Here is a 26,911-nt window from a genome sequence, read left to right on the forward strand (position 1 = left end):
GCTGATCTTTCTTGAGCTGTTCATCATTCATTTTTCCTGTCTGTCTTTTCCTACTCTCTTCCTGGAAAGAACACAGGATAGTTTTTTCTCTTGCTTTCTCCCTCTACAATATTTGCTTTTCCTGCTATTGTCACTTATTGAAAATTCACCACTGTCACTGTCCCACAGATGCTGCCAGCAGTATGTCACAGTTGTTGCAGGGCTAGCTGCACCTCTGTCCCCACTCTGGTCTTTGAGTTCACTCTTCTCAAATGTCAGGCTTTATGCCTTTACTTCTCCTGGGGTGGAATCACATCCTCCTCCTATGCCTGGACCAGGGCCGCCCGGGGGAGAGTGGGGAGGGCAAGTGGGGCAATTTGCCCTGGGCCCTACAGGGGCCCCCACGAGAATATAGTATTCTATAGTATTGCAACTTTTTTTTATGGAAGGGGCCTCCGAAATTGCTTTGCCCCAGGCCCCCTGAATCCTCTGGGCAGCCCTGGCCTGGACTGGGTACTGGACTACAGTACCTTGTGTATCAGCCCTGCTTACCCAGCACGTCTGAGTTTAGCACCTGCAGCTCTTCACTCTGGGAGCCTGTGGAAAAAGTGGTGTCTACAATGACCAGACAGGCTTCTTACATCCAAAATATTGTTCATTTTAATGGTAGGAACAAAGCATTTAAGAGAATTTTTCAAAGAAACAAGCAGTTTGCACGCATGTTTAACTTACCTAATTCCCATCATCCTGTGATGTTGGCCTAGGCAGGCCTAGCTTCTTCAGATAGGCACCAGCTGAGGTTTGTCATTCTGAACAGTTCCCCAACAACTGCCTTGCCTCTGGAAGGAGAGACCCTCTCTTTGTCTAGTCAGAGTTTCTTTGTCCTTGTCTGTTTCTGAGCCCCTGCTAGTCCAAACCAGTTCAATATGCTCCAAAGGAAGTCAAGACAAACAGGGCCGGCTCTGGCTTTCTGGCCGCCCCAAGCAAAAAAAAAAAAAAAAAACGCGGCGGCCAGAACAGCAAAGCCGGAGACAGGGTTCAGGGGGACTCCCTGCGCTGCAGATGTGCCCCGGCTAGGAGGGGAAGAATGTATTAAATTTAGTCATGTATTAAATAAGATGGTCACAAGTGAATGCAATAGGATGTATTTTCAACCTTCATGTGTGTGCATGCGCAATTGTGCATGCATAAATTTTGCCTGCATTTTGCATTTGCAAATGTAATGACCTCCATCACAAGTTATCACCAGGGACTGAACTTGGAAACTCCAGAACTAAAAGTTAAAGCCTTTAACACTAAAAGAGTAAGGGTCTGAACTTGCATCACTGAAGTCTCTGGATGTTTTGCCAGTAACTTCAATAAATGCAGGAAGACTCCATAACTCCTTAAACTGATAGTTATGCCAGATTAATATCTGTAGACTAGCCACCAGAGGGGACATGTAACACAATGAAAATGACTTATACAAATACCTACATGTGCATTACTTCATGTACATACTGGTTAAAAAAAAATCTAATAATGGTAAGATCAAGTATTAGCATCTGCATCCAGAAACACGTTGGGAGAAATGGGTTATATTGTTGCAAATATTAACACTTGCATTTTCATATGTTAGATTATTTAAAGCCAACATATAAGTGTTATGGTTTTTTATATGTATCTGTACTCACAAAGGGTAACCTTATGTTTGCATTCATAAAATTCTGCAGACACACAAATGAGATGCTATTTATTGCCACATCTGAAAATTTACCCATGGTATTCTTTCTACTTTATCATTCTGCAAAGTATGGTAAAAGTTGCTCATATATTCATCCCTATTTACCCCAGATTTATTCATGTCTCTAAGAAATGATGGAGGAATGTATTTAACCCCGGTGCTTTAAATTTTTTTCAGGGGGGGAGGGCGGTATGTTAAGATAAGCAATTCAAGCATCAGATTGTTCCATGTTTGGATCTTTGCATGTAAGAAGTGATATATACCATATTAATTGCACTCATGATTTTATTGGACAAACTTGGAGAATTTAAATGTTGTTTGGGCATGATGTATTGCAGAACGCAAACCAACAAAAGTCCAATTCACCTACAATATGTTTATTTTAAATTAGAAGGAAGGAATTTGGAATTGAAAATTATTCCTTGCATACCTATATAATCACAAGACAAGGGACAAGAGCATTCCTATCTGACCTAATACTCCTTCAGAAAACACATTTTGTTAATTATTTTATGGCTCATTGGGACAGACTATTTTTTCCTATTCTTATTCCTGGATGACCTGCTCATAAATTCAAATATAAATAGACTGTGTAGTAAGTGAATGATCTGTTTACAAATTAGTAAGAGAAGCATGACGGTGTTTATGTAATTAGGGTATTGTGAATAGGCATCTTTTAACACTGACTGTTAGGCATTGGAAGACAACAACTGATATCAGTGGAAGGTCATGTCTCCTATATTTGGAATATGCTCTCAGTGTTTACTGGTCTTATGACTTCATTGTCATGAAATATTGGTCATCTCCAAGCAGGCCCTACACTGGCAAACAAATGTTGTTTTTTAATATTTTGTAAACCTTTATTAGTTTGCAAGGAGGAACTCTTTTAGTAGCACATCGCAGTTTGTATAGTTTAACTTATTTGCACTTCATCTGTTGCCTGGATGGGTGTCCACACTGGTTTCACTGATGGCAGCTTTACAGATGTAAGGCATAAAATAATGAAGTATATACTTCTTTTATGACTACATCTGTTAAACGCATCTAACCCAGCTGTGGCTTACAGACTATCCTTTGTACTTTTGAAAAAAGATGTAATAGTTAACGGTCGTATAAAATTCATTGAATAGTTGTAAATCTGCTTACTTTCAGATATGCTGTGCTGTGTGAAAAGAGAAATTAAGGCACTGATCTTTCTTGGAAATATTTGATGTAAAATTTACCTTATGTGGCTATCGTTTATAATCAGAAGGAGTGTAGTTATTGATTGCAATAGTTTTCCTTGACAATAATTGTTTCTGGAATGAGGGACACTTTCAATGAATGCTGACACTTTAAGTGAAAATAATTGCAGTTCTGCAAAATGTAAAGGCTTCTTCAACAAATAGCTTTTTAATAGTGTCACTTAAGATGAACTCTGCTGAAAATTGCTTATGTTTTGTCTCTCTGCATTAGTTGAGCCCCTGAAATATGATATTTGTAACAAGTGGTGTTCTTCGAGTGATTTCTCATATCAATTCCAAGCTCTCCGCATTTTCCTAGCTTCTATCTACTTTAGTGTTTGTCTTCCTTAGTTTAGTTAATTATTAGTCAATGTAGTGTAGTGTTAATAGTTCGCTGTTGGGAGTGGGGGATTCCCTTCCAACCCGACCACGCTCTCCCTGGGGACTCAGGGCATGCCTAAATCCCAGGGATTCAAACCCTGCAAGCCCTGCAACAAGCCTATGCCAACGGGCGACCCCCCGACGCTTGCTTAAAGTGTGTGAGGGAAACACATCAGGCAGAGAAATGCAGGATTTGCAAAGGGTTTTGCCCGAGAACAAAAAAGGAGCAGGACTTTAGACTGAAGCAGCTCCTTATGGAAGTGGCACTTAGACCACAACCAGCATCAGTGCGGCAGGACCCGGCACCGAGTGCATCGGTGCGTAGTGCCCCAGCAGTGGTCACGGAGATGGCGCCGTGGAAGGACTCTGGGCGAGACCCACGGTACCGGTCCCATTCCCCAGGTCAGAAGCGGCACCAGAAACGAGGGAGGAGTGGTTCCCCAACTTCGATTCACACTCACGGCACCGATCAGACTCGTAGCACTGGTTGCACTTGCGGCACTGGTCTGACTTGCGGCACCACTTCAGGTCCCACCAGCGCTCCCGTTCGCAGCGTCGATCGCTGTCACGCAGCAGGTCCCAGTCCCGGCACAGTCTGTCTTGGCACCGTTCCGTGTCGTCGCGCAGACCCCGCTCACCGTACTGCTCCAGGTCGCAGTACCATTCCAGGTCGCGGCACTGCTCCCCAGCCTCGCTGCACTGCTCCCCAGCCCAACAGTGCTCGACACCGTTCTGGCCCTTGCAGTCTAGATCCCCATCTTCAGGCTCGGAAACGGGGTCTAAATATTCATAGCGGGCCTGATGCAAGTCGGCACGGGGCAGACCAGACATGGGTGTGGCACCATGGCTCGCACAGTGGCAGGGGCCAGCGCAGTGGTCATTTTGGACCCCTTGGGTGTACCACCAGGCCCTGGGCACCCAGTCCAGGGGTTCCCGTTTGGTGGCATCTGAGACAAGGGTCCCGGACGCAGCGGCCAGTCATCCCACCCTGAGGGGTGCGGAGGAGTTACCAGTCCTACCACCTTCTCTGGAACCCACCCCTGTTCCTGAGCCTGACCCTTGGGTGGCTGCAGGAGCGGCGCCAGGGTTTTTGCCGCCCTAGGCGGCAGTGCTCCTCCTCAGAGCATTCGGCGGCGGGGGTCCTTCTGCTCCGTGTCTTCGGGGCGCTTCGGCAGCGGGTCCCGAAGCGAGTGAAGGACCCGCCGCCAAAGCACCCCGAAGATGCAGAGCGGAAGGACCCCCGCCACCGAATTGCTGCCGAGAATGGCAAAATGCCACCCCCCAAATCCTGCCGCCCTAGGCAACCGCCAAGGGTCGCCTAGTGGAAGCGCCAGCCCTGGGTGGCTGACCCTGGATTAGAGGCAGGACAGGAGATACTGGAGGACCAGGAAGGTCAGGAGGACACAGTTCCCCCTCTAACCTCCTCATCTTCCTCCCCAGACGAGGCTGTGGCGGGCATCTCCACCTCCAGGCCTCGCCCTATAGATAGCCGTGCCTACCAGGAACTCCTGCGCAGGGTGGCACGAAGTATGAACCTGCAGGCCGAGGAGGTGGTAGAGTCCGAGGTGGATACCTTGGCACCGGAACGATCATCTAGGGTGGTTCTACCACTCATCAAAACTATCCAGACCAATGCAAAGACCATTTATCAGACCCCGGCCTCCATCCCTCCAACCGCCATGGGGGTGGAAAGGAAATATTTTGTCCCCTCTAAAGCATACTAATACCTCTTCACACACACACAGCCCTGTTCCCTAGTGGTGGCTGCAGTGAATGAGAAGGAGAGGCAGGAACAGCAAGCCCCAGCGCCTAAGTCCAAGGACGCCAAGCACCTGGAATTATTTGGACTCCACAGGGGACTTACAACTCAGAATTGCCAATCAGCAGGTAATCCTGAGTAGATACAACTTCAACTCCTGGAACTCGATGCTGAAGTTTAAGGAATTGATACCAGCAGAGACCAAAGAGGAGTTTGGGGCTATTATCAAGGAGGGCAAGGCAGTGCCACGGACCTCTTTACGGGCCTCACTGGATGCTGCAGACTCGGCAGCGCGCAACTTGTCCTCAGGAATTGCCATGAGGCATAGCTCATGGGTGCAGGCCTCGCGGCTTTCACCCGAGGTTCAACAAACTATGCAGGACCTGCCTTTAGATGGGGTGGGTCTGTTTGCTGAACAGACGGACTCCTGGCAGCATAGCCTAAAGAATTCCAGGGCTACAATGAAATCCTTGGGTATGCACACCCCAGCAACCCAAAGAAAGCTCTTTAAGCCCCAACCGCAACAACAGCGGTCATATCCTCCTAGGCCGAGGCAGGATCCCTACAGATGCAGGGGCAGAAATGGCAGGTGTGAGCCTTCCCATCGTCTGTCTTGGCAGGGCCAGGACCAGACTAAACCTTTGTCGGGCTCAAAGCAATCATTTTGAAGGTGCGCCCGTGGACGGAGAATCTGTCTCAGCACCGGATCCTTCCCCGTGTTTTCTGAACCGTCTATCCCACTTCTACCATGCTTGGTCCCAAATAACATCAGACCGCTTGGTTAGTCACACAGTAGAGTGGGATATTCTCTCCAATTCTGCTACTCCCCTCCCTCCAACCCCCCTTCCTCATCTCTCTTCAGGGACCCTTCTCATGAGCAACTCGTTATCCAGGAGTCACTCCTTGCCATAGGAGCGGTGGAGGAGTTTCCTCAGGAGATAAGGGGCAAAGGAGTCTACTTCTGCTATTTCCTAATCCCCAAGGCAAAGGCGGGTCTCCAACCCATTCTAGATCAGCGAGGACTCAACAAATTCATGGTGAAGTTGAAGTTCCGTATGGTCTCCCTGAGCACAATTATCCCTTCCCTGAATCTGGGAGACTGGTACGCGGCCCTCGACATGAAAGATGTGTACTTTCACATAGCCATTTGCCCCGCGCACAGGCGATTTCTAAGGTTTGTGGTCGACCACAAGCACTATCAGTTCACGGTCCTCCTATTCGGTCTGTCGACAGCCCCCCGAGTTTTCACCAAGTGCATGTCAGTTGTAGCAGCCTTCCTTCGCAAGAGACAGGAGCAGATAAACCCCTACCTTGATGACTGGCTGCTCAGGGGGCGCACCAGGGAGCAGGTGGAATCTCAGGTCCAGTTCGTCAGATCTGCTTTCAAGAGACTGGGCCTCCTCCTCAACATGAACTACAGGCCAGTCAGCCTCACCTCAGTCCCTGGAAAAATCATGGAGCAGGTCCTCAAGGAATCAATTCTGAAGCACTTAGAGGAGAGGAAAGTGATCAGGAACAGTCAGCATGGATTCACCAAGGGCAAGTCATGTCTGACTAACCTAATTGCCTTCTATGAGGAGATAACTGGCTCTGTGGATGAGGGGAAAGCAGTGGACTTGTTATTCCTTGACTTTAGCAAAGTTTTTGATACTGTCTCCCACAGTATTCTTGCCGGCAAGTTTAAGAAGTATGGGCTGGATGAATGGACTATAAGGTGGATAGAGAGCTGGCTAGATCATCGGGCTCAACCGGTAGTGATCAATGGCTCCATGTCTAGTTGGCAGCTGGTATCAAGTGGAGTGCCCCAAGGGTCAGTCCTGGGGCCAGTTTTGTTCAATATCTTCATTAATGATCTGGAGGATGGCGTGGACTGCACTCTCAGCAAGTTTGCAGATGACACTAAACTGGGAGGAGTGGTAGATACGCTGGAGGGTGGGGATAGGATACAGAGGGACCTAGACAAATTAGAGGATTGGGCCAAAAGAAACCTGATGAGGTTCAACAAGGACAAGTGCAGAGTCCTGCACGTAGGAAGGAAGAATCCCATGCACTGCTATGGACTAGGGACCGAATGGCTAGGCAGCAGTTCTGCAGAAAAGGACCTAGGGATTACAGTGGACGAGAAGCTGGATATGAGTTGACAGTGTGCCCTTTTTCCCAAGAATGCTAACAGCATTTTGGGCTGTATAATTAGGGGCATTGCCAGCAGATCGAGGGAAGTGATCATTCCCCTTTATTTGGCATTGGTGAGGTCTCATCTGGCGTACTGTGTCCAGTTTTGGGCCCCACACTACAAGAAGGATGTGAAAAAATTGGAAAAAGTCCAGCGGAGGGCAACAAAAATGATTAGGGGGCTGGAACACAGGACTTATGAGGAGAGGCTGAGGGAACTGGGATTGTTTAGTGCAGAAGAGAAGAATGAGGGGGGATTTGATAGCTGCTTTCAACTACCTGAAAGGGGGTTCCAAAGAGTATGGATCTATACTGTTCTCAGTGGTAGCAGATGACAGAACAAGGAGTAATGGTCTCAAGTTGCATTTGGGGAGGTTTAGGTTGGATATTAGGAAAACCTTTTCACCAGGAGGGTGGTGAAGCACTGGAATGGGTTACCTAGGGAGGTGGTGGAATCTCCTTCCTTAGAGGTTTTTAAGGTCAGGCTTGACAAAGCCCTGGCTGGGATGATTTAGTTGGGAATTGGTGCTGCTTTGAGCAGGGGGTTGGACTAGATGACCTCCTGAGGTCCCTTCCAACCCTGATATTCTATGATTCTATGAATAAGTGAACCCTGTGTCCGACCCAGAGAATAGAGTTCATCGGAGCAGTGCTGGATTCAGTGAAGGCAAGAGTGTTTTTGCCTTAGACATGATACCAAGCCATGTCGAACATCATTCAAGGCCTCAGGTGATTCCCGACCATTACTGCAAGGGGCTGCCTACGTCTCCTCAGCCACATGGCAGCCTGCACTTATGTGGTCCGGTATGTCAGGCTGAGGCTCAGACCCCTGCAAGCGTGGCTTGGGTTGGCCTATCGCCCGGGATGCGACAACCTGAACTTAGTAGTGACAGTACCAGAGCACATACTTGAGTTCTTCCAATGGTGGCTTGACCCTCGGATGATATGCGAAGGAGTATCCTTCAACAGTACCCAGCCCTCCTTGTCCCTGGTAACGAACGCATCAGCTCTGGGTTGGAGTGAGCATCTGGGAGATCTACAAATGCAGGGCCTATGGTCTGGGGATGAGCTCTCCCTTCATATCAACATCCAGAAGCTCAGGGCGGTACGTCTAGCATGCCAAACTTTTTGGGCCTGGCTGCATGGCAGTGAGGACGGACAACACCACTGCCATGTTTTACATCAACAGGCAGGGTGAAGCCCGTTCCTTCCCCCGTGTTGAAAAACCCTCAGGCTCTGGGAGTTCTGCATAGCCCACTCCATTCACCTGGAAGCGCAGGGGTGACCCACCTATGGCTCCAGAGCCACATGTGGCTCTTCAGAAGTAAATATGCGGCTCCTTGGATAGGCACCGACTCCGGGGCTGGAGCTACAGGTGCCAACTTTCCAATGTGCTGGGGGGTGCTCACTGCTCAACCCCTGGCTCTGCCACAGGCCCTGCCCCCACTCCACCCCTTTCCGCCCCCTCCCCTGAGCAGTGCCATGCCCTCGCTCCTCCTTCCTCTGCCCCAGAGCCTCCTGCACCCCACAGAACTGCTGATCGGGAGGTGCGGGGAAGAAGGGGGAGGCGCTGATCGGCGGGGCTGCCGGTGGGTGGGAGGCACTGGGAGCGGGGCAGAGAGGGGGAGGGAGCTGATGGGGGGCTGCTCACGTATTACTGTGGCTCTTTGAAAATGTACGTTAGTAAATTTTGGCTCCTTCTCAGGCTCAGGTTGGCCACCCCGGTGCTAGTGACTTGCTCCCTTCTCTATCTATCATGCAAGGTAGTTTTTCTGGTTGCCATTACCTCAGCAAGGAGGGTGTCTGAGTTAAAGGCCCTCACCTCTGACCCACCTTACACAGTCTTCCCCAAGGATAAGGTGCAACTTAGGCCTCACCTGGGCTTCCTTCCTAAGGTTGTGTCACATTTTCATACAAGTCAAGACATAGTCCTGCCCGTTTTCTATCCTAAGCCTCATGCCAGTAACCGTGAGCAGAGGCTGCACTCTCTGGATGTTCGGCAGGTGCTAGCCTTCTACATCAAGCGCACTAAGCCATTCAGAAAGTTGAATCAGCCATTCATCGCGGTAGCTGACCAGATGAAAGGACTCCCGGTATCATCGCAAAGAATATCTTTCTGGGTCACGTCCTGCATCCGCACATATTACAAGTTGGCCAAAATTCCAGCCCAACACTTACAGCACACTCCACTAGGGCACGGGCCTCATCGGTGGCATTCCTGGCCCAAGTCCCAATTCCAGAAATCTGCAGGGCAGCGACTTGGTCTTCAGTACATACGTTCACCTCTCATTACACCATTGTCCAGCACGCTAGAGATGATGCAGCTTTCGGCAGAGCTTTGATCCAATCAGGAATTCCATAACTCCGACCCCACCGCCTAGGTAAGGCTTGGGAATCACCTAATTGGAATCAATATGAGCAATCACTCGAAGAAGAAAGAACAGTTACTCACCTTCTTATAACTGTTGTTCTTCGAAATGTGTTGCTCATATCCATTTCAAACCCACCCACCTTTCCCTCTGTCGGAGTAGCCAGCAAGAAGGAACTGAGGAAGCGCCGGGTCGGCAGGGTCATATATAGAACACTATGGAGATGCCACTCCAGGGGGCTCCACAGCCAACCCAATGGGTGCTGCTAGGGGAAAAACTTTCCGACGACTGTGCACGCAGCGCACGCACACCTAATTGGAATGGATATGAGCAACACATCTTGAAGAACAACAGTTACGAGAAGGTGAGTAACTCTTCTTTCTGGAAAAGCCAGGGGTTATTTTGAACATTAAATATCATTTGAAGCGAATAGTGTCTGCATTTAAACATAGCTTTTGATTGTGGGAAACTTTTGGCTTTTCATTTAAGGTAATATTAAAGTATTGTTTATTCTTGGGATGCGCTATACATTGGACCAAATAACCCTCCAGGTCTTTACTTAGATTTTATTCAATCCTTGTTCAAGTACAACTCTGTTGGCTTCAGTGGATATTTTGCCAGTCTGTCTAGGTTATAACCACAGTATCTGAGTGCCTCAGTAAAATTATCTGATAATTTCAAGACTTGGCCCATAGTGGATCTATGTATAAACACAAAAGTAAATAAATCAATTCTGTTATTTTGAATGGGCTCTCAGAGAAAGAGCTTCCTCCTTCTCTCATCCTCTTTTCAAGGTTTATCTCCCAGAATCATAGAATTGTAGGACTGGAAGGGACCTCAAGAGGTCATATGGTCCAGTCCCTTATACTCATGGCAGGACTAAATATTATCTCCTCCTCTTTCTCCAGACGCAGAAGAAAGAACTTCAGCTACCTTGTCCCCTCCTCTGCCCCATGCCAAGCTCCAGCCTCCATTTCTTCCTCAAATGGGAGGTGGACTACAGCACTTTGCTGGGTTTGGGACCGCATCCATTCAGGATGAGTGAGTGAAAAAATTTCTCAAAGGATTAATCCATAGAATTCTAGCTAGGTTCCTACTCTTAGTAATTTCTTCTGACCTATTGCCCCTGAGAATCTTCAAAGATCTAGGCCTACTACTTAAAAATCCAGAACCTTCTGGATGAAGGAGTCAGTTGCCTGGCCTCTCCAGGATGGAAGGATTTAGGGATTTTATTCAAATTACTTATTTCCCACATTATTTCCATGTCTCTGCACTGGGACTTCAGGCTCAATTTTGAGCTATATTTTCTGCACTGCTGTAAATGAAAATTTCAGATGAAAACCCCATGATGTACTGCCCTGTCCCTCTTGCAAGGTCATGTACTTTCTTTAATTTATCTGCAAAATGCCAGTCCTCACGTGCTCATCTACATGGGCTATTTGCACTTTCTTTTTGTTATCCTTCAGCTATCAGCAAATACCAATTTAATCACACTGTCATTCAGGCTCTCATTCTACACACCGGTCTCCCTATAGATGCTAGTGGTTCTGGTGTCCAAACTGTGGAAGCATCTTGATTTGGGTGACCTGGACATTGCTGATGTAACAATCTCAGGCCTTCCCACACCTGTGAAAGTTTCTGGACATCAGAGTAGAGAGGACCCTTATCTCTCTAGGTAAGCCTCAGGCTCTGTTGGACATTCTGTCCCAGGTCTTAGCTCTCTCACTCGCTCCAGTTAGAGCTATTCTTCATCTTTAGTGATACTTTGTGGCAGGTGTTGATCTGGTTCCCTAGGTCTGTCTTCACTTTCAGTCCCTACAGTCTCTCATTTTAATCATCTGTTTCCTGTGGAATCCTTTTCTCTCCCACAAGCAGCCCTATTTCTTGCCCGGGCGTCCCATTTATCCTGTATCATGGTGGCTCTCTATTTTCTTCTCTATCCTTTCTTGGTTTCTCTTATCACAAGTGCAATCTCTCAAGAGGATGCACCCACCTCAGTTCCCTCTCAGACTGCGGAACTTGGATCCTTCATCACCTTACTCCTGGGATTTGAACATGTTGCTCCAGGAAGCTTAGGCCTTTGCAACCTGATCCTTACAAAATTAAACTGTCCCCTCCACTAACTAAATGGAGGCCTGGCTGATAAAGTGGGATTTCCAAGCAAATCGTTTCTTTGAAGCTTCACATAGGGAATAGGATAACTCAGGCCTGGAATGATCCACTTACAGAAGATATAAGAGGAAAAAAGGAAGGAAGAAAGGAAGGAAGGGAAGTGAAAACTGTTCACGAACTATCGAAAGTCAATTTTTTTTAAGTTAATAATAGGCCTGTCGATTAATCGCAGTTAGCTCACGCGATTAACTAAAAAAAATTAATCGTGATTCAAAATATTAATCACAATTAATTGCAGTTTTACTTGCACTGTTAAACAATAGAATACCAAGTGAAATTTATTACATATTTTTGGATTTTTTTTCTACATTTTAAAATGTATTGATTTCAATTACAACACAGAATACAAAGTTTACAGGGTTCACTTTACATTATTATTTTGATTACAAATATTTGCACTGTAAAAATGATAAAAGAAATAGTATTTTTCAATTCTCCTCATACAAGTACTGTAGCGCAATCTCTTTATCGTGAAAGTGCAACTTACATATGTAGTTTTTTTGTTACATAATTGAACTAAAAAACAAAACAATGTAAAACTTTAGAGTCTATAAGACCATTCAGTCCTACTTCTTGTTCAGCCAATCACTAAGGGAAACAAGTTTGTTTACATTTACAGGAGATCATGCTGCCCGCTTCTTATTTACAATGTCACCTGAACGTGAGAACAGGCATTCGAATGGCATTTTTGTAGCCAGCATTGCAAGGTATTTATGTGCCAGATATGCTAAACACTCGTATGCCCCTTCATGCTTTGGCCACCATTCCAGAGGACATGCTTCAATGCTGATGATGCTCGTTAAAAAAAAAATGTTAATTACTTAGTGACTGAACTCCTTGGGGGAGAATTGTATGTCTCCTGCCCTGTTTTACCTGCATTCTGCCATGTATTTCATATTATAGCAGTCTCAGATGATAACCCAGCACATGTTGTTCATTTTAAGAACAATTGCACAGCACTTGACAAAACGCAAAGAAGGTGCCAATGTGAGATTTCTAAAGATATCTACAGCACTCAACCCAACGTTTAAGAATCTAAAATGCCTTCCAAAATCTGATCGGGACTAGGTGTGGAGCATGCTTTCAAAAGTCTTAAAAGAACAACACTCTGTTGCAGAAACTACAAAACCTGAACCACAAAAAAGGAAAATCAATCTTCTGCAAGTGGCATCTGACTCAGATGATGAAAATGAATATGCATCAGTCTGCACTGCTTTGGATCGTTATCAAGGAGAACCCATCATCAGGATGGATGCATGTCCTCTGGAATGGTGGTTGAAGTATCAAGGGACAAATGAATCTTTAGCACATCTGGCATATAAATATCTTGCGACGCCAGCTACAACAGTGCCATGAGAACACCTGTCTCACTTTCACAGGACAAAAAGAAGAAGCAGGCAGCATTATCTCCTGCAAATGTATACAAACTTGTTTGTCTGAGCGATTGGCTGAACAAGAGGTAGGACTGAGAGGACTTGTAGACTCTAAAGCTTTACATTGTTTTGTTTTTGAATGCAGATTTTTTCTTACATAATTCTACGTTTGTAAATTCAACTTTCATGGTAAAGAGATTGCACTACATTACTTGTATTTTTCAATTCATCTAATACTATTTACTTTGTTTATTATCGTGCAAATATTTGTAATAAAAATAAATATAAAGTGAGCACTGTACAATTTGTATTGTGTTGTAATTGAAATCAATATATTTGAAAATGCAGAAAGCCTCCAAAAATATTTAAATAAATGGTATTCTATTATTGTTTAACAGTGTGATTAATCGTGCGACTGATCTTTTTAATCGTGCAATTGATCACTTAGCCCTAGTTAATAAACGTTTAACCGGTGGAATGCTATTCTATATATTTGAAAACCCATGGTTAGCCTAGGGTTCGTCCACAAAGGAATGAGCCAAGAATTATTGATATTGCAGTAGGCTTATTATAGTACTGCTGTGCAAATGATGGAGTGCCAGAGTTGAGCATTTGATCTGAGAGGCAGAGGAAGTCTATGTACTGTAGATAAACAAGGTTTGGGCTAGAAAGTAACCTAGACTACACAGGTAAAGGATAGAGCCTTGGCTCCATAAACACTCCCTTGACTGTGACCAGTGCAGCTGAGCTGGAGTGATGAGTGTCATAAATTGCTGCTGGCTGACTGCAACACCATTAACACCATTAATCTGGGCTTGAATAGGGACTGGGAGTGGCTGGCTCATTACAGAAGCAGTGTTGCCTCTCCTGGAATTGACACCTCCTCATCTATTATTGGGAGTGGACTACATCTACCCTGATTGAATTGGCCCTGTCAACACTGGTTCTCCACTTGTGAGGAACTCCCTTCTCTTCATGTGTCATTATATAATGCCTGCATCTGTAACTTTCACTCCATGCATCTGAAGAAGTGAGGTTTTTTACCCACGAAAGCTTATGCCCAAATAAATCTGTTAGTCTTTAAAATACCACCAGACTCCTTGTTGTTTTTGTGGATACAGACTAACACGGCTACCCCCTGATACTTGCAACAGCAAATTATTTAGAAAAAAGCAGCAGAAGATGAATTGCAATTTTCAGAAGTCTGTCCGACTGACAATGTCTTCTGGGTTTACTCCTCCAATGGGGAAATTAATACACCACTCCTGTGTAGGGCTGAAGTCACATTCTAACCTTAATGTGGAATAATGGAAAGCCAAGATTCTGTGTGAGAGAACCATTTGGACAGTTGAATGCACAAAAATACCTTTGTAGTATAATCATTAACATCAATACCACCTTTTAGGATGAAGCTATAATAATTGTCTTGATGTATCATATCAAAAGTGCATATATTGACTCTTAAGGAAAATTTAAGTTCTTTGGACTTATGGGTAGTGAGGACCAGACCATTATTGCAGAAAAATAGTAGAAACAAGAATGACTTGGATAGAGGTGGAGCATTGTCAGAGAAACACCTTTTGCAATTCATTATAGAAAATTCTACAGTAACAGTAATAAAGAATAGACTATGTCCTCAATTCAGTAATTACATACTACAAAACACTGAACAAGAGATGGATCATGGGATATTGGCAACTATAACTCTAAAACATTAGTCACAGCTCTTAACATTATTTAAAAATAAATTATAGGATGTATGATGTGCAATTATTTAAAAAAACATGTTAGAGGGAATTTATTCTAGCATTATGAATAGATCTAATAGAAGGGCTTGATTTGAAATATTGCACAAAGTTCTGGCCATCTTATTTCAAAAAGTAACCTCACCTAAAACACTGTTTGTTAATATGTGTTTGTTTTGGAATAATCTGTTTTTATTATGCACCAAATTTACCTGTTTTTTAAATTAACATTATTTTAAAAAATATGTTGTAGTGTGCTTTATCTTGGAAAAAAAACTTTTAAAATGTCTTGGTTTAATGGCATAGAATGTTTTTGAGTGTCGCTTTTAAAATCTGTTCTCAATATCCTAACTAAAATGGAAATGAAAATAATTAAAATATTGCTGAGTTAAATATAAAAAAAACAATCTGTATGGTTTTTTCTGGAATTGTCTTCAAATCTATTTGTCTATTAACTGTCTATTAATCTTCAAAAGTTTGTTCCTGGTATTATACATGTCACATTATATTCTTATGTGTATATTTCCATTAATTTTAATATGAGATGATGACTGCATTCCATTGTTTTGCACTTGACATAAAGAGATCCATTTTAAGCACCTGTTTTGGAAGTTATTTACCCAGCTCTCTTTATGGTAAGTGGATGTTGCGCAGGTATGCATACCATGCCGAAATTACACTTTAAACTGATCATCTGTGGAGTCAAAAAATCACCTATTTCTAGAACATTCTAAGGGATTGTTGACTGTGAAAATGTTGTGGTAATTATTTTATTTTTATTTGCAGGTTGCCTTTTCACAGCACAACACCATCATGGATCTTGTGCAGTTCTTTGTCACCTTCTTCAGGTAAATTGCTTCTTCTAATGTCTAATTGAATCCATACTAATTTATGTTCCACCAAAGCATTAGATTTGCCAGTTCTTAATTCTTAAGAAATCCCTATATGGAAACCTTTAATTTATGTGTGCCAACACTGATTTACTACTGCTGAGGATCCTGACCTCTGTACTTTGGGTAAATACAGTTATTGTCCTCTTGGCTATAATAATGATAGTCTTTGCATTCTTTATGCAAAGATTAGCCAAAATATTTTTCCAACTGTATACCTTTAATGTTAGTATGTAATAGAAATCATAGGCCAGTTATGCTGATTTATATAAATGCAGGTAGACCTGCATGTGATGATTTTGAAATAAGTATTTTGTATAGAATTATTACTATAAACTCATATTATGAAAACTGTTGAAGAAAACTGTTTGTTTGTTTTTAAACAAAATCAAGAGAGTCTTCACTTTTCCTTTCTTGAATATGTTGTTAAAAGACAAGTGAGCTGTGAGATTTGGCTGTGGAAGGAATGCAGCGTTGGTCCCTATCTGAAAATGTAGGACTATTCTCTGATCCAAAACAGGATTAAATTGAAACACTTTTTAAAAAATCAACTGTTTTAAAAGAATGTGTAACTTTTAACGTGTATGAATTACCTACACTACTTTGGAGTATCACTGTTCAGTTATTTCCCAATAACCATTCAGTATGCAAATTTGTGTACAATGGCAGACAGCCATTATTCACCAGAGTGCAAGATTTACATAATTGCTATATGTTTATTTCCCAATAACTGTGCAATGTATATGCAAATCTCTCTAATCCGGTTAGCTACTTCAGTCTAATCTGCTCTGATTGGTTCTTATACTCAAAGGGTAATATCCTCTTCTTTTGTAAATGAGTGCAGCTCTGGTAATGTCGGTGATTTGGCCTAAAAATTGTTTAATTTTTTTTTCTTTGCCAGCTCTTAAGTAATTTGTGGACTGCTTGCCTCTGTATCCCCTTCTGGGATACAACTCACCCAGAAGTGGGCAAGCCATGAGATCTCTACTCCCCAAACTAACACATTAATCTTGTACCTATTGTCTGATGCAAAGGGTATCCCCATCTTTCCTCCTTCACCATAAACAGGGCAATATCTAGAGAAATTGTGCCTGCCTAAGGTACAGTTTCCCTAGTGATTCTCCTATGGTAGTGAAGCTGTGCACAGACACCGGCACAGAGGTGTTTCACTAATGTTAGCAATCTTCCTATAGAAATCTGAAAACATGGTAGCTTGTAGAACGAAAACAAGAAATTCTATGTACAATTAATTACAGTAATCCAACTAAGACATGATGAAGGCTCATATGAGTGACCTGGCATGCCACGGACACAGTCCAGCTGCAGGTGTATTGTGATTCTTACATGTGAGGTTTGTAATGGTAATAGAGCGGTGATCAAATCGTATTTTGGGATCAAAAACATCATCAAATTTATAAACCTTTTTGTAAGATTCTACGATATTCTTCAACAAAGGAATTTAAAGCATTATTTGAAAACATTGTTTCTTCTAGGATTTAAGATTTTGACATTTTTAGATTTCCAAGGCTGCCTATCACTTGAAAACTAATCCAACCAAAATTACATTTTGAGATTACACAAAATGGAAAGTATAAATTTAGTTATATAGTATAGTGATATCTAAAATGATGATTCTTAATGATGTCACCTAGGTGGAAGTTAGCTTAAATTAATTTTATATTGTTGTTTTTCTTTCTTTTTTTAAATACATGATCCCATAGTCAGCTGTCAAACAGTGATAGTGAGGCTGTTATTTATCAACGTACGTGCACAAATTACTTCGCTGCATCGAGATGAAAAGCAATATATAAATGCTATAGATTCATAGTTCTGAAAAGAGTGATTATAAGTTTTGAGAAGGCTGACATCTCCCTGAATTTTTTCATAAAAGTAGCTAGTTTGGAGCTGTGATGCATGTTAGCAACTGGCCAGATTACAATCATAGCATCATAGGGTTAGAAGGAACCACAAGGGTCTAACCCCCTGCCAAGATGCAGGATTTGTTGTCTTAACCACCCAAAACAGATGGCTATCCAGCCTGTTTTTGAAAACCTCCCATGAAGGAGCTTTTATGACTTCCCTAGGCAGTTTGTTCCAGTATTGTACTGTTCGTACAATTAGGAAGTTTTTCCTGAGATTTAAACTAAAACTGTTATACTGTAGTTTGAACCCATTGCCTCTTGTCCTGCCCTCTGTGGCAACATACAGAAATCCAATAAATTGCCATCTGTGGCAATTTTTCTCCATTTTTTTATGGCAGCCTTTTAAGTATTTGAAGACCCATTGCCTCTTGTCCTGCCCTCTGTAGCAAGAGAGGCTCTGCATTGACTTGGGGGGAAACCATAGTTGGCAGCATCATGATTTACTCAACTGCTTTATTCAGGGACAGTATAGCTGATGGCAATCTGAGGAGGGGGCTAGAAAAGGTGTCCTAAAAATTGCTCATCTTGAACAGCTGTGGCCAGTGTGCTGTAGCTGGAAGGTGTTCCATCACATGGTTGAAACTTACACATGCCTTGAAAAGTTTCTTATTGTCTCAGTGTTATAACATGGAAGGTCTGTACGCTCCTTGATCGTCCAGATCAAACTGCCTGTCCTGCCAGGCAGATCGTTCTGATTGCTCAAGAGCTTGAAAGATATCGCATCAACATTGTGGTGCTGAGTGAGAAGTAATTTGCTGAAGAGGATCAACTGACTGAGAAGAGTTCGGGGTACACATTCTTCTAGAAGGGACACCTACAAAACAAGCCACATAACATGGGAGATGGCTTTGCAATTAGAAAAAATCTTGTCTCTTGTTTGGAGATCCTACCCATTGGTATAAATGACAGATTGATGAAGCTTCAGCTGCTCTGAGAGGTGGATGTTATGCTTCGGTAATCAGTCCTACACGCAAACAGTCACTAACTCTGATGAGGGAAAGGAGCAAATTTACTCCAAACTAAATAATCTGATCTGATTGACTCCCTGCTCATGTTGGCGATGATGATTCTACATGGTGCGGCATACTTGGCAAACATAGCATTGGCAGAATGAATAGTAATGGCTTACTTTTGCTGGTGACATGTTGGGCACCAATTATTTATCACAAACACTGTCTTCCATTTCCATGACAAATACAAAATAATTTGAATGCATCCTTGGTCATGTCATTGGCATCTGAGTGACTATGTGTTGGTCCGATAGCGGGACCTACGGGATGTGCACATAACCTGGGTATTACACTGAGCTGATTGCTAGACTGACCATTGTCTTGTTCAGTCAAAGTTCTCCCTTTCTATTTGGCCGAAAATGCATAAAAACCAGTCATTTAAGCATCTAAATGTTTCCCGGATGAAAGATCCATCAACCACCGAACAATTCTCAACACGGCTAACTATCATTTTGAAAACTTCCAACAATCAATGATGATGTATCTGCTTAATGGGTGTAATCCTGTGTGATACAATCTCTAATAAAGTTGTCAGTTGTGTTTGATATACGAAATGCCATCATGCAGCTTGGCTCAATGATAATGGTTCTGAAATATCAAATCTTCTTCATGCCAAACAGGCAAGGTCATAATGTGCTCTTACCTGACCTGTCCTCTGAGTTGAAAAAGGCCAGATATAGAATAGCTTGCAGCAAACTTCAACACAAATTCTGCCAAAAGCAAAATATGTGGTTTGAACACCAAGTGGCTGAATTGCAGTTCCTTGCAGAATAACATGATCCCAAAAGCTTTTATGATATGGTCAAAGCTGTGTATAGCCCTACCCAATCTGCCTTTACCGCTAACAAGTGCTGATGATGAATTTCTCGTCACAGATCACACTATCATCCACCAAGGGTGGTGTGAACACTTTACTGAATTACTTAATCATCTGTCTACTGTCCCTGATGAGTCACTGGATAATGTCTGTAAACTACCTACATCTAATGCACTTGCTGATCCACCCTCATGAGCCAAGGTGCTAGAGGCTGTTCAAGCAATGAAAAATAACAAATATCCTGGTCCTGATGCACTCCAGCTGACGTTTTCAAACATGGAGGAAATCCTCTCATTGACAAGCTTTTTGAATTCTTATCACGTCTGGCTTCAAGAAATCATACTGCAACAACTAAAAGATGCTAACCTTGTCACTATCTATAAGTGCAAAGGCTTAAACAGTGGCTATGGTATCTACTGCAGCATCTCCTTGCTCTCCGTGCCCAGTAACATTCCTGCATGGATTCTCTTGAACCAGCTCCTGGTGGACAAAGTATGGTCTGAGTCACAGTGTAGCTTTTATGTTCAGTGGAGTACTGTGGCATGTCTGACAATCAAAATAAAAATGTCACGAACAACATCAACCTTCGTACATCATGTTTCTCAGTCTAACCAAGGTTTTTGACACGGTCAACCACACGGCTGTCTGGAAATTGCTTACTAAATTTGGATGCCCAGACAAATTTATTAATATTGTTCGGCAATTCCATGAAGGCATGGATGGAAAAGTTAGTGTTGATGGTGATCTAATAGATCCATTTCCAGTCACAAATGGGGTGAAGTAAGGATGTCTTTTCTCCTAGACATTTTGTTTATACTTTGCTGTGATGCTAGAGGAAACCCTTCATGGCTCTTCAAATGGTGACTTTATACACTTTTGAACTGACAGGTTCTTTAATCTTTCTTGTCTACTTGCAAATACCAAGATGAGCGAAGCTTTGATCCAGGAACTGTTCTACTCCGATTATTGCACCTTGGTGGCACATTCTGAAGCAGCATTACAAGATCGTACAAACCACCTTGCTGTGGTGGCTCATAACTTTGGCCTTACCATCAGCCAAACAAAAGCTGTACCAGCCATCTTTTCAACAACTTTACCAAGAACCATCAATAATTTTGGAAGGTATCACGCTCCAAACCATCAAACAGTTTATTTATCTCAGCAGTATGTTAAATAATGAAGTGACAGTCGATCACAAAATGGATGCACAAATTAAGAAAGTCAGCACCACATATTGTTGCCTTTATCACTGAATTTGGAAGGAACATGGAATCTATCTATAGACACAAATTAAAGTGTATAATGCTGTTGTCCTCATGACGTTTCTCTGTGCAAGTTTGTGACATACCAGGTACAATCCAGACTAATGAGCAGCTGTGTCACCCCTGCCTTACAACCTTGGGTTCCTTACAATGCTTTGCTGAAGTAGCTCCCACCTGGGCCACTCACAAAGCACCTTCAAGCATGTAAGCCACATCCTGAGTGTCTTGGGTTACACTCTGGCTCTCATTAGTCTGTGGCCAGTGAAGTAAATGTTGTTCTTCCCGAATTGGTCTATGGAGTCAAGCGAAGACCCATTAGTACTAACTGTGTTTGTCTATGTCCTCCTCGAAATCAGGGAGACTATTATTAATTATTAATAATAATAATAATTATTATTATTATAAGTCCCAAATTAAATCTTCATGATGTTGGTGATAACTAAGGTTAAGATTCTGTCACGGGTATTTTTAGTAAAAATGTTGCAGGCAATAAACAAAAATTCATGGAAGCCTGTGATCTGTCCCTGACTTTTATGACAAATATCCTGGGCGGGCACAAATAGAGCACTGCCAGAGACTTGCAGCTGCTCCAGCCCCACCGCTGCTACTGTGTCGGGGCTGACTGCTGCTGCTCCAGCCCCAGAGGGGGCTGACCCAATCCTGGCCGCTGCTCCAGCGGCTCCGGGGCTGGCTGTTGGCCGCTGTTCCGGTGGCCTGGGGGGTGCTGCTCTGGCAGCCTTGAGGCTGACCACTAGTCAGCTATTCCAGCTGCCCCAGGACTGACTGCTGGTCAGCTGTTCTGGCAGCCCCGCCACTACTCCTGAAGCAGGGGCTGACCGCCACTGCTCCAGCCCCAAGGGTGATGACCCAACCCCAGTCGCTGCTTCAGCCCTGTGGCCATTGCTCCAGTTGCCTGGGGCTGAGACCTGCTCCAGCCCTGCCCCAGAAGAAGTCATGGAGATTCCGGAAAGTCACAGAATCCATGACCTCCATGACAGAATCATATCCTTAGTCATAACTGAACCCTGGTGAGCATTTAGTACTTTCAGAAACATTTCTACATGGAGTAATTAGTAAATCAATACTAAAACACTTCAATTGCAGCCTCAAGTTACATAAATCATACTAGGTTGATAGGAAAGTTTCTTAGCACTTCAGGTACCTTTATGTGTTATAATCAAAAAGCTTACATCCTTACTTCAGCCATGTAGCTGTTTCACCTCCTGCACTTCAATATCTTGTTCTCTTACTTAAGCCCTGGTTCACATTTTTTTTCTTCCTTCACACTCTGTGAATCCCCTTCTCTGTCAGCCTGTCTCATCTGGTGGTGTACATTGTAATGGCCCCCCTGCACCTTGGTCTCTGAGTTGTTTACCTTATGTAACTAGTTTGGAATTGATATAGTGTTCTTCCTACCTCCTTCCAGGGTTGTTGAACCCCTTTGTCAAATTTTGTCAACCTTTGTTGAAACATGGTATCTTTAGCCATCAGTTTAAAGACAATTTGGGGCTATTAGGTTATTCTCTTGGAGTACCCCAGTACACAATGTTAATCATTTGTTGTCAGTAAAGGTTAGCACTTTGGCATTCGGTTGTTTTTACAAAATAAAGAAGTATCACACTTGACAACATTGCTTATCATATATCTCTGTCAGATAATATCTGTGATATAGTATGGCCAGAGGGCAGCAGGAGAGTGATAGATGGGAGATATGTAAATCCCAGGATGATGAGAGCCTTATTCCCTGCAGAGGGAAGAGAGGCTGCTACAGATTAATTAGAGCACCTGAAGCCAATTAAGCCAATTAGAGCACCTGAAGCCAGTCACCTGATAAAAACCCCCTGCTTCAATCAGAGAGTTGGAGGAGTTGAAGCAGAGTGGTTTGGTGTTGGAGCAGAGAGCAGTTTGAAGGAGAGCAGTTTGGAGGGAAGCAGAGGAGAGTTTGGAAAAGAGCGGGGCCAAAAGACCAAGACCCTAGGTAAAGGGAAACCCGGCTTGTACAGAGCAGAGGGACTCCACAGGCACAAGGGGTTGGGAAAAACTTTGCCCAAGCAGAGAGAGGTCAGGAAGCCCTCCAAGCTGAAGGGCCGTAGAGGGAAGTAGCCCAGGGGAGGGAATCTCTAGCTCAAGTGGTTTACCGCTATCCCTAGGGCCCCTGGGCTGGGACCCGGAGTAGAGGGCGGGCCCGGGTCCCTCCCTCTCCACTCCCCTTCTCTGGGATACTAGTGGGACAGTTAATACCCCAGATCAGGGGTGAGAAACGGCACCCTGAACACCCCCACAAGAAGAGAAAGCGCAGGACCCATTATAGTAGTGCCAGCAATTTACCACATATCCTTGTGGATGGTAACTCAATTACACTTAATAAACAATATAATAGAAAAATGTGCTTTTCCTTTATCTGTTAATGACCTTCAGTATTAGACCTCATCTTGTTTTCATATTGCAGAGAAGCCAAGGCAGTCATGCTTCTTTGCATAGGATCAACTCCTGTCAATAATGACTGTAAGTGTAGCTCAGTGACGACATAGCTAGAAAATGATCGATCAGAATGGATGAGACAAAGGAAAAATCATCACGTTGCTTTACAGTGGTATGGTAGTAGCAAAGAGGATGAAGCAACTACATATGCGATGAATAGTAAATGTATATATGTAGCAAGAAATCTTGCTAGATTTTTCTTCTAACTACACATAGGAAAATTACAATCTCTAATGTATGTTCTCTGTTGCAAATAAGGCACTACTAGCCTCTACGACACTTTCTTGGGGCACCCAGAACTATGAGTGACCTTGTTACCCCTTTGTGTTGGCAAAGAGACTTGCTGGAGCTAAATTAGGTGGCAGCTTCCTGTCACCTGAGTCTGTTAACCACACCAGACAAACTTCTCAGAACTCTGCCAGCCTTTACTTTGCCTTGCAGGTAACACCTGGTGCACCCAGTCCCCAATCCCTCTTGAAGAGCATTTCTCCATGGGATCCAGTCTCTCTCACTGAACACTCACTGTTTATGAAATCTGCTGCCTCCAAAAAGACAATGTGCACGGCAGCTTACTTGCATCAACTAAGAATTCACATTTTTGATAAAACAAAGAGAAGTTTATTAACAAAGAGAAATTCAAGTGATACGCAGTAAGGACAGGAGAAACAGATATAGTTACAAATAAAACAAAAGTATAACATGCTTCTAGGAGACTAAACGTAACTTTAGCAAACTAAACTCTTTGTCTAAGTTAAGTTACTCACCTAAAGCAATCTCTCAGTGTCACCAGACTCTTGGGCCAAGATCCAGCTTTCATGGAGACAACAAAGTGATGTTCTTTTTGCTCCCTTAGTGATGGACCCCCCCGCCCAGGGGTTCTCTTCTGCTGTTGGTTCTTCAGTGTGCTGACACCATATTGTCTTTCTCATTCTCCCATTGACTTGCTTTTCTTATTGACTTAATATGCAAATGAAGTTTGCTTCGTGTTGACTTACACAGTACTTGATTTACATCAGAGACCTAGGAACACAGATAAATCAACATTCCTTTGTCTGGGAAAAAGTTGTTTATCTACCTGGCCTGTTTACATAATTTAAACATATTTATAGTATATACATGCAGCTTCTTGAACAACGTCCATATATACATCTCACAATGCTTATGGTGACCATAAAGTTATAAGCTTTCATTTGACACCCTACACAATGTTCTTTATAGATAAGTACTATGATAGCAATATGTTAGGTGGTGTGAGTTTGGCAGGCCTGATAGGAGTTTGCTGTTACATGACAGTGAATCCTTTGCCAGTGGGCATTGAGGGATTCTTAGGGCACAACCTGCTACTAGAACTGCTATTAGAGGAATCCAAGCCTCTGTGCTCTGGATCCCCAGGTTGTTTCAAGATCCTGGAATCTGAATGGAATGCAGCCACTATCCTAATCTCAGGGTCACTAAGCACACTCTCAGGGGACAGACCTTCTATTTGGCATCCTCTTCCAAATGTTGGAATCTGCTGTCCATCCACTTAGACCCCTCTGGGCACAGCACTGACCCTTCAGACTCCCCAATACTTAAACACTCCCCTCCCAGAACTCCACCCGAAAGCTGTGAAGCTTTGGCTTACAGTTCAACACTCTCAGGGGCACGCAGCAGTTGTGAAGGCTGCTACACTTTGTACAGTCTAACATCTGTATGATCTTTTATCCTTAATCATGTAAAATACAGGAGAGTACAGATCATACAAAATAATAAAACATCCTAAACTCAATGTCCCTCACTAGCTTACCTTTCCCTTGGGAGTCCTTGGGGGATCATGTTTGTTCTGTCAGGCAAAGTGGATGAGGTAATATCTTTTATTGGACCAACTTCTGTTGGTGAGATACACAAGCTGGCAGGCAGACAGGCAGGGTCATCTGCCTCCTTGCCCTGCATCAGCCTCTCTCATCTTAATCTGGTACCAAATGACTCTCCCCTCAGATCCCCCTTGTGAGTTCCTTTATAGCAGGGATCATTTGCTTCTTTTGCTCTAGTTCTGGTAATTTTCCATTACATTCCACACCTCCCTCCCTTCAGATAAGAGGAGGAAGTGTCTTCTCTCAGGCTATGTCTACGCTACTGCGGTAAGTCGGCCTATGCTATGCAGCTCCAGCTACGTGAATAACGTAGCTGGAGGCGACGTACCTTAGATTGAGTTACCGCGGGGTCTACACTGTGGGAGGTCGACGGGAGAAAATCTCCTGTCGACTTACCTTACTCTTCTTGTCGGGGGTAGAGTACAGAGGTCAACTGGAGAGCAATCTGCAGTCAATTTGGCAGGTCTTTATTAGACCCGCTAAATCACCCACCGGTAGAGCGTCGATCCTGGCTGTAGTGTAGACCTGCCCTCAGTTTGAACAAATCCATTGTCCCAAAGCATTTTACTTTGAATAGACCATCATTGAGTGCTGCTCACTCACCATTGTCTCTGGCATGACAGAAACATGACACAACCCTGCCAACGCATAGTGGATCCACATATGTATAGGCTTTCCAGGACACAATAATTTCATGATACTGTTTCATAAAATCATCCTCAATTCAGAAGTGGCACGGACAGAACTCCCAAATCATTCCCACACAGACAAAATTGTAAATGTCAGGAGGTATTAAAGTGAGTGTTATTTCCTTAGGATCGCTAGCATTGAAGAGCTAGAAACAATTCTGACATGAACATGTGGAAACCTGTGTCACTAAAATTGACGTACCAGAGTTAATGGCAACAATGGCCAATTGACCTTAAGATGGCGTACAACAGTCACTTCTTACCGAACAAATGTTCCAAAATGTGAAGCCTAACACAAGGTCTCTCAGTATCTGCAAGTAACTTTTTAATAACTGGATGGTTCTGTAGTGTGTAACAACAATGGTGAATAATGCTCATAACAGTAATAGGCAAGTCGTGGTTTCAAGGTTCATCTACAGAATAAACAGGCCCACAGGCAGCAATTCCTGGCCCCAGGGCAGAACAGTCAATGGAGCACGGATGCAGTCTGCCCAACATGTGGGTGGTGCTGCACCTGCGCTGGCAGGTGCCCAGTGAGCTGCCATCTGCCCTGCTGGGTGCGCTCTTCCGGAACGGCCAGGGCTTCCACATGCCCACCCGGCTGCCTTCGCCACTGCCAGTACCATCCCGTGCACGCCTAGGAGCCCTGCCAGAGGCAACTAATGGGAGGGACTCAAAGGGGGATATCAGCTAAGGGGGGATACGTGACACCCCCATGTGACCCCTCCTGCGTGATCTCCCGCGTGACTCCTCCCTGCCCTGCACCTGCACTCTCCCCGTCTCCTCCTCCCCATCCCACATTACCTGGGCAGGGGGCTCTGTCCTCCTGCTGCGCCACCCTGGCTTCCACTGGCTGCTCTTCTGACAGCCAGGCTCCGGAGCCACTCCCAGATGCTGCCCGGTGCAGCACAGCACCTGCCTGGGAGAGCACCTGGCTGCAGCAGCAGTAGGCCGCCTCCCCAGGCTCAGCTTCTGGTGATAGTGGCCGAGCAAGCTGGAGCCCCACCGCCCTCTCCGGCATGCTCAGAGTCAGCTCCTGTCCCCAGAAGCTGAGCCTGGGCAGGGAGAGGGCTGCCCCTGTCGCTGCTCCC

At 44.0% G+C, this 26,911-nt stretch overlaps 1 protein-coding gene across 1 annotated transcript in view; it reads left to right on the forward strand.

Annotated features, from left to right (window-relative positions):
* ATRNL1 (attractin like 1) overlaps positions 1–26,911 on the forward strand; it is a 998,829-nt gene that overhangs the window by 580,149 nt on the left and 391,769 nt on the right. Inside the window, exon 25 of the mRNA XM_026651053.2 lies at positions 15,683–15,744. Coding sequence (XP_026506838.1) covers positions 15,683–15,744 — 62 coding nt within the window. The remainder of the gene's footprint in view (positions 1–15,682; positions 15,745–26,911) is intronic.

Source organism: Terrapene carolina, unplaced genomic scaffold (genome assembly GCF_002925995.2).
Source record: "Terrapene carolina triunguis isolate 2854851 unplaced genomic scaffold, T_m_triunguis-2.0 Scaffold95, whole genome shotgun sequence".
In the NCBI taxonomy this organism is placed as follows: domain Eukaryota; kingdom Metazoa; phylum Chordata; order Testudines; family Emydidae; genus Terrapene; species Terrapene triunguis.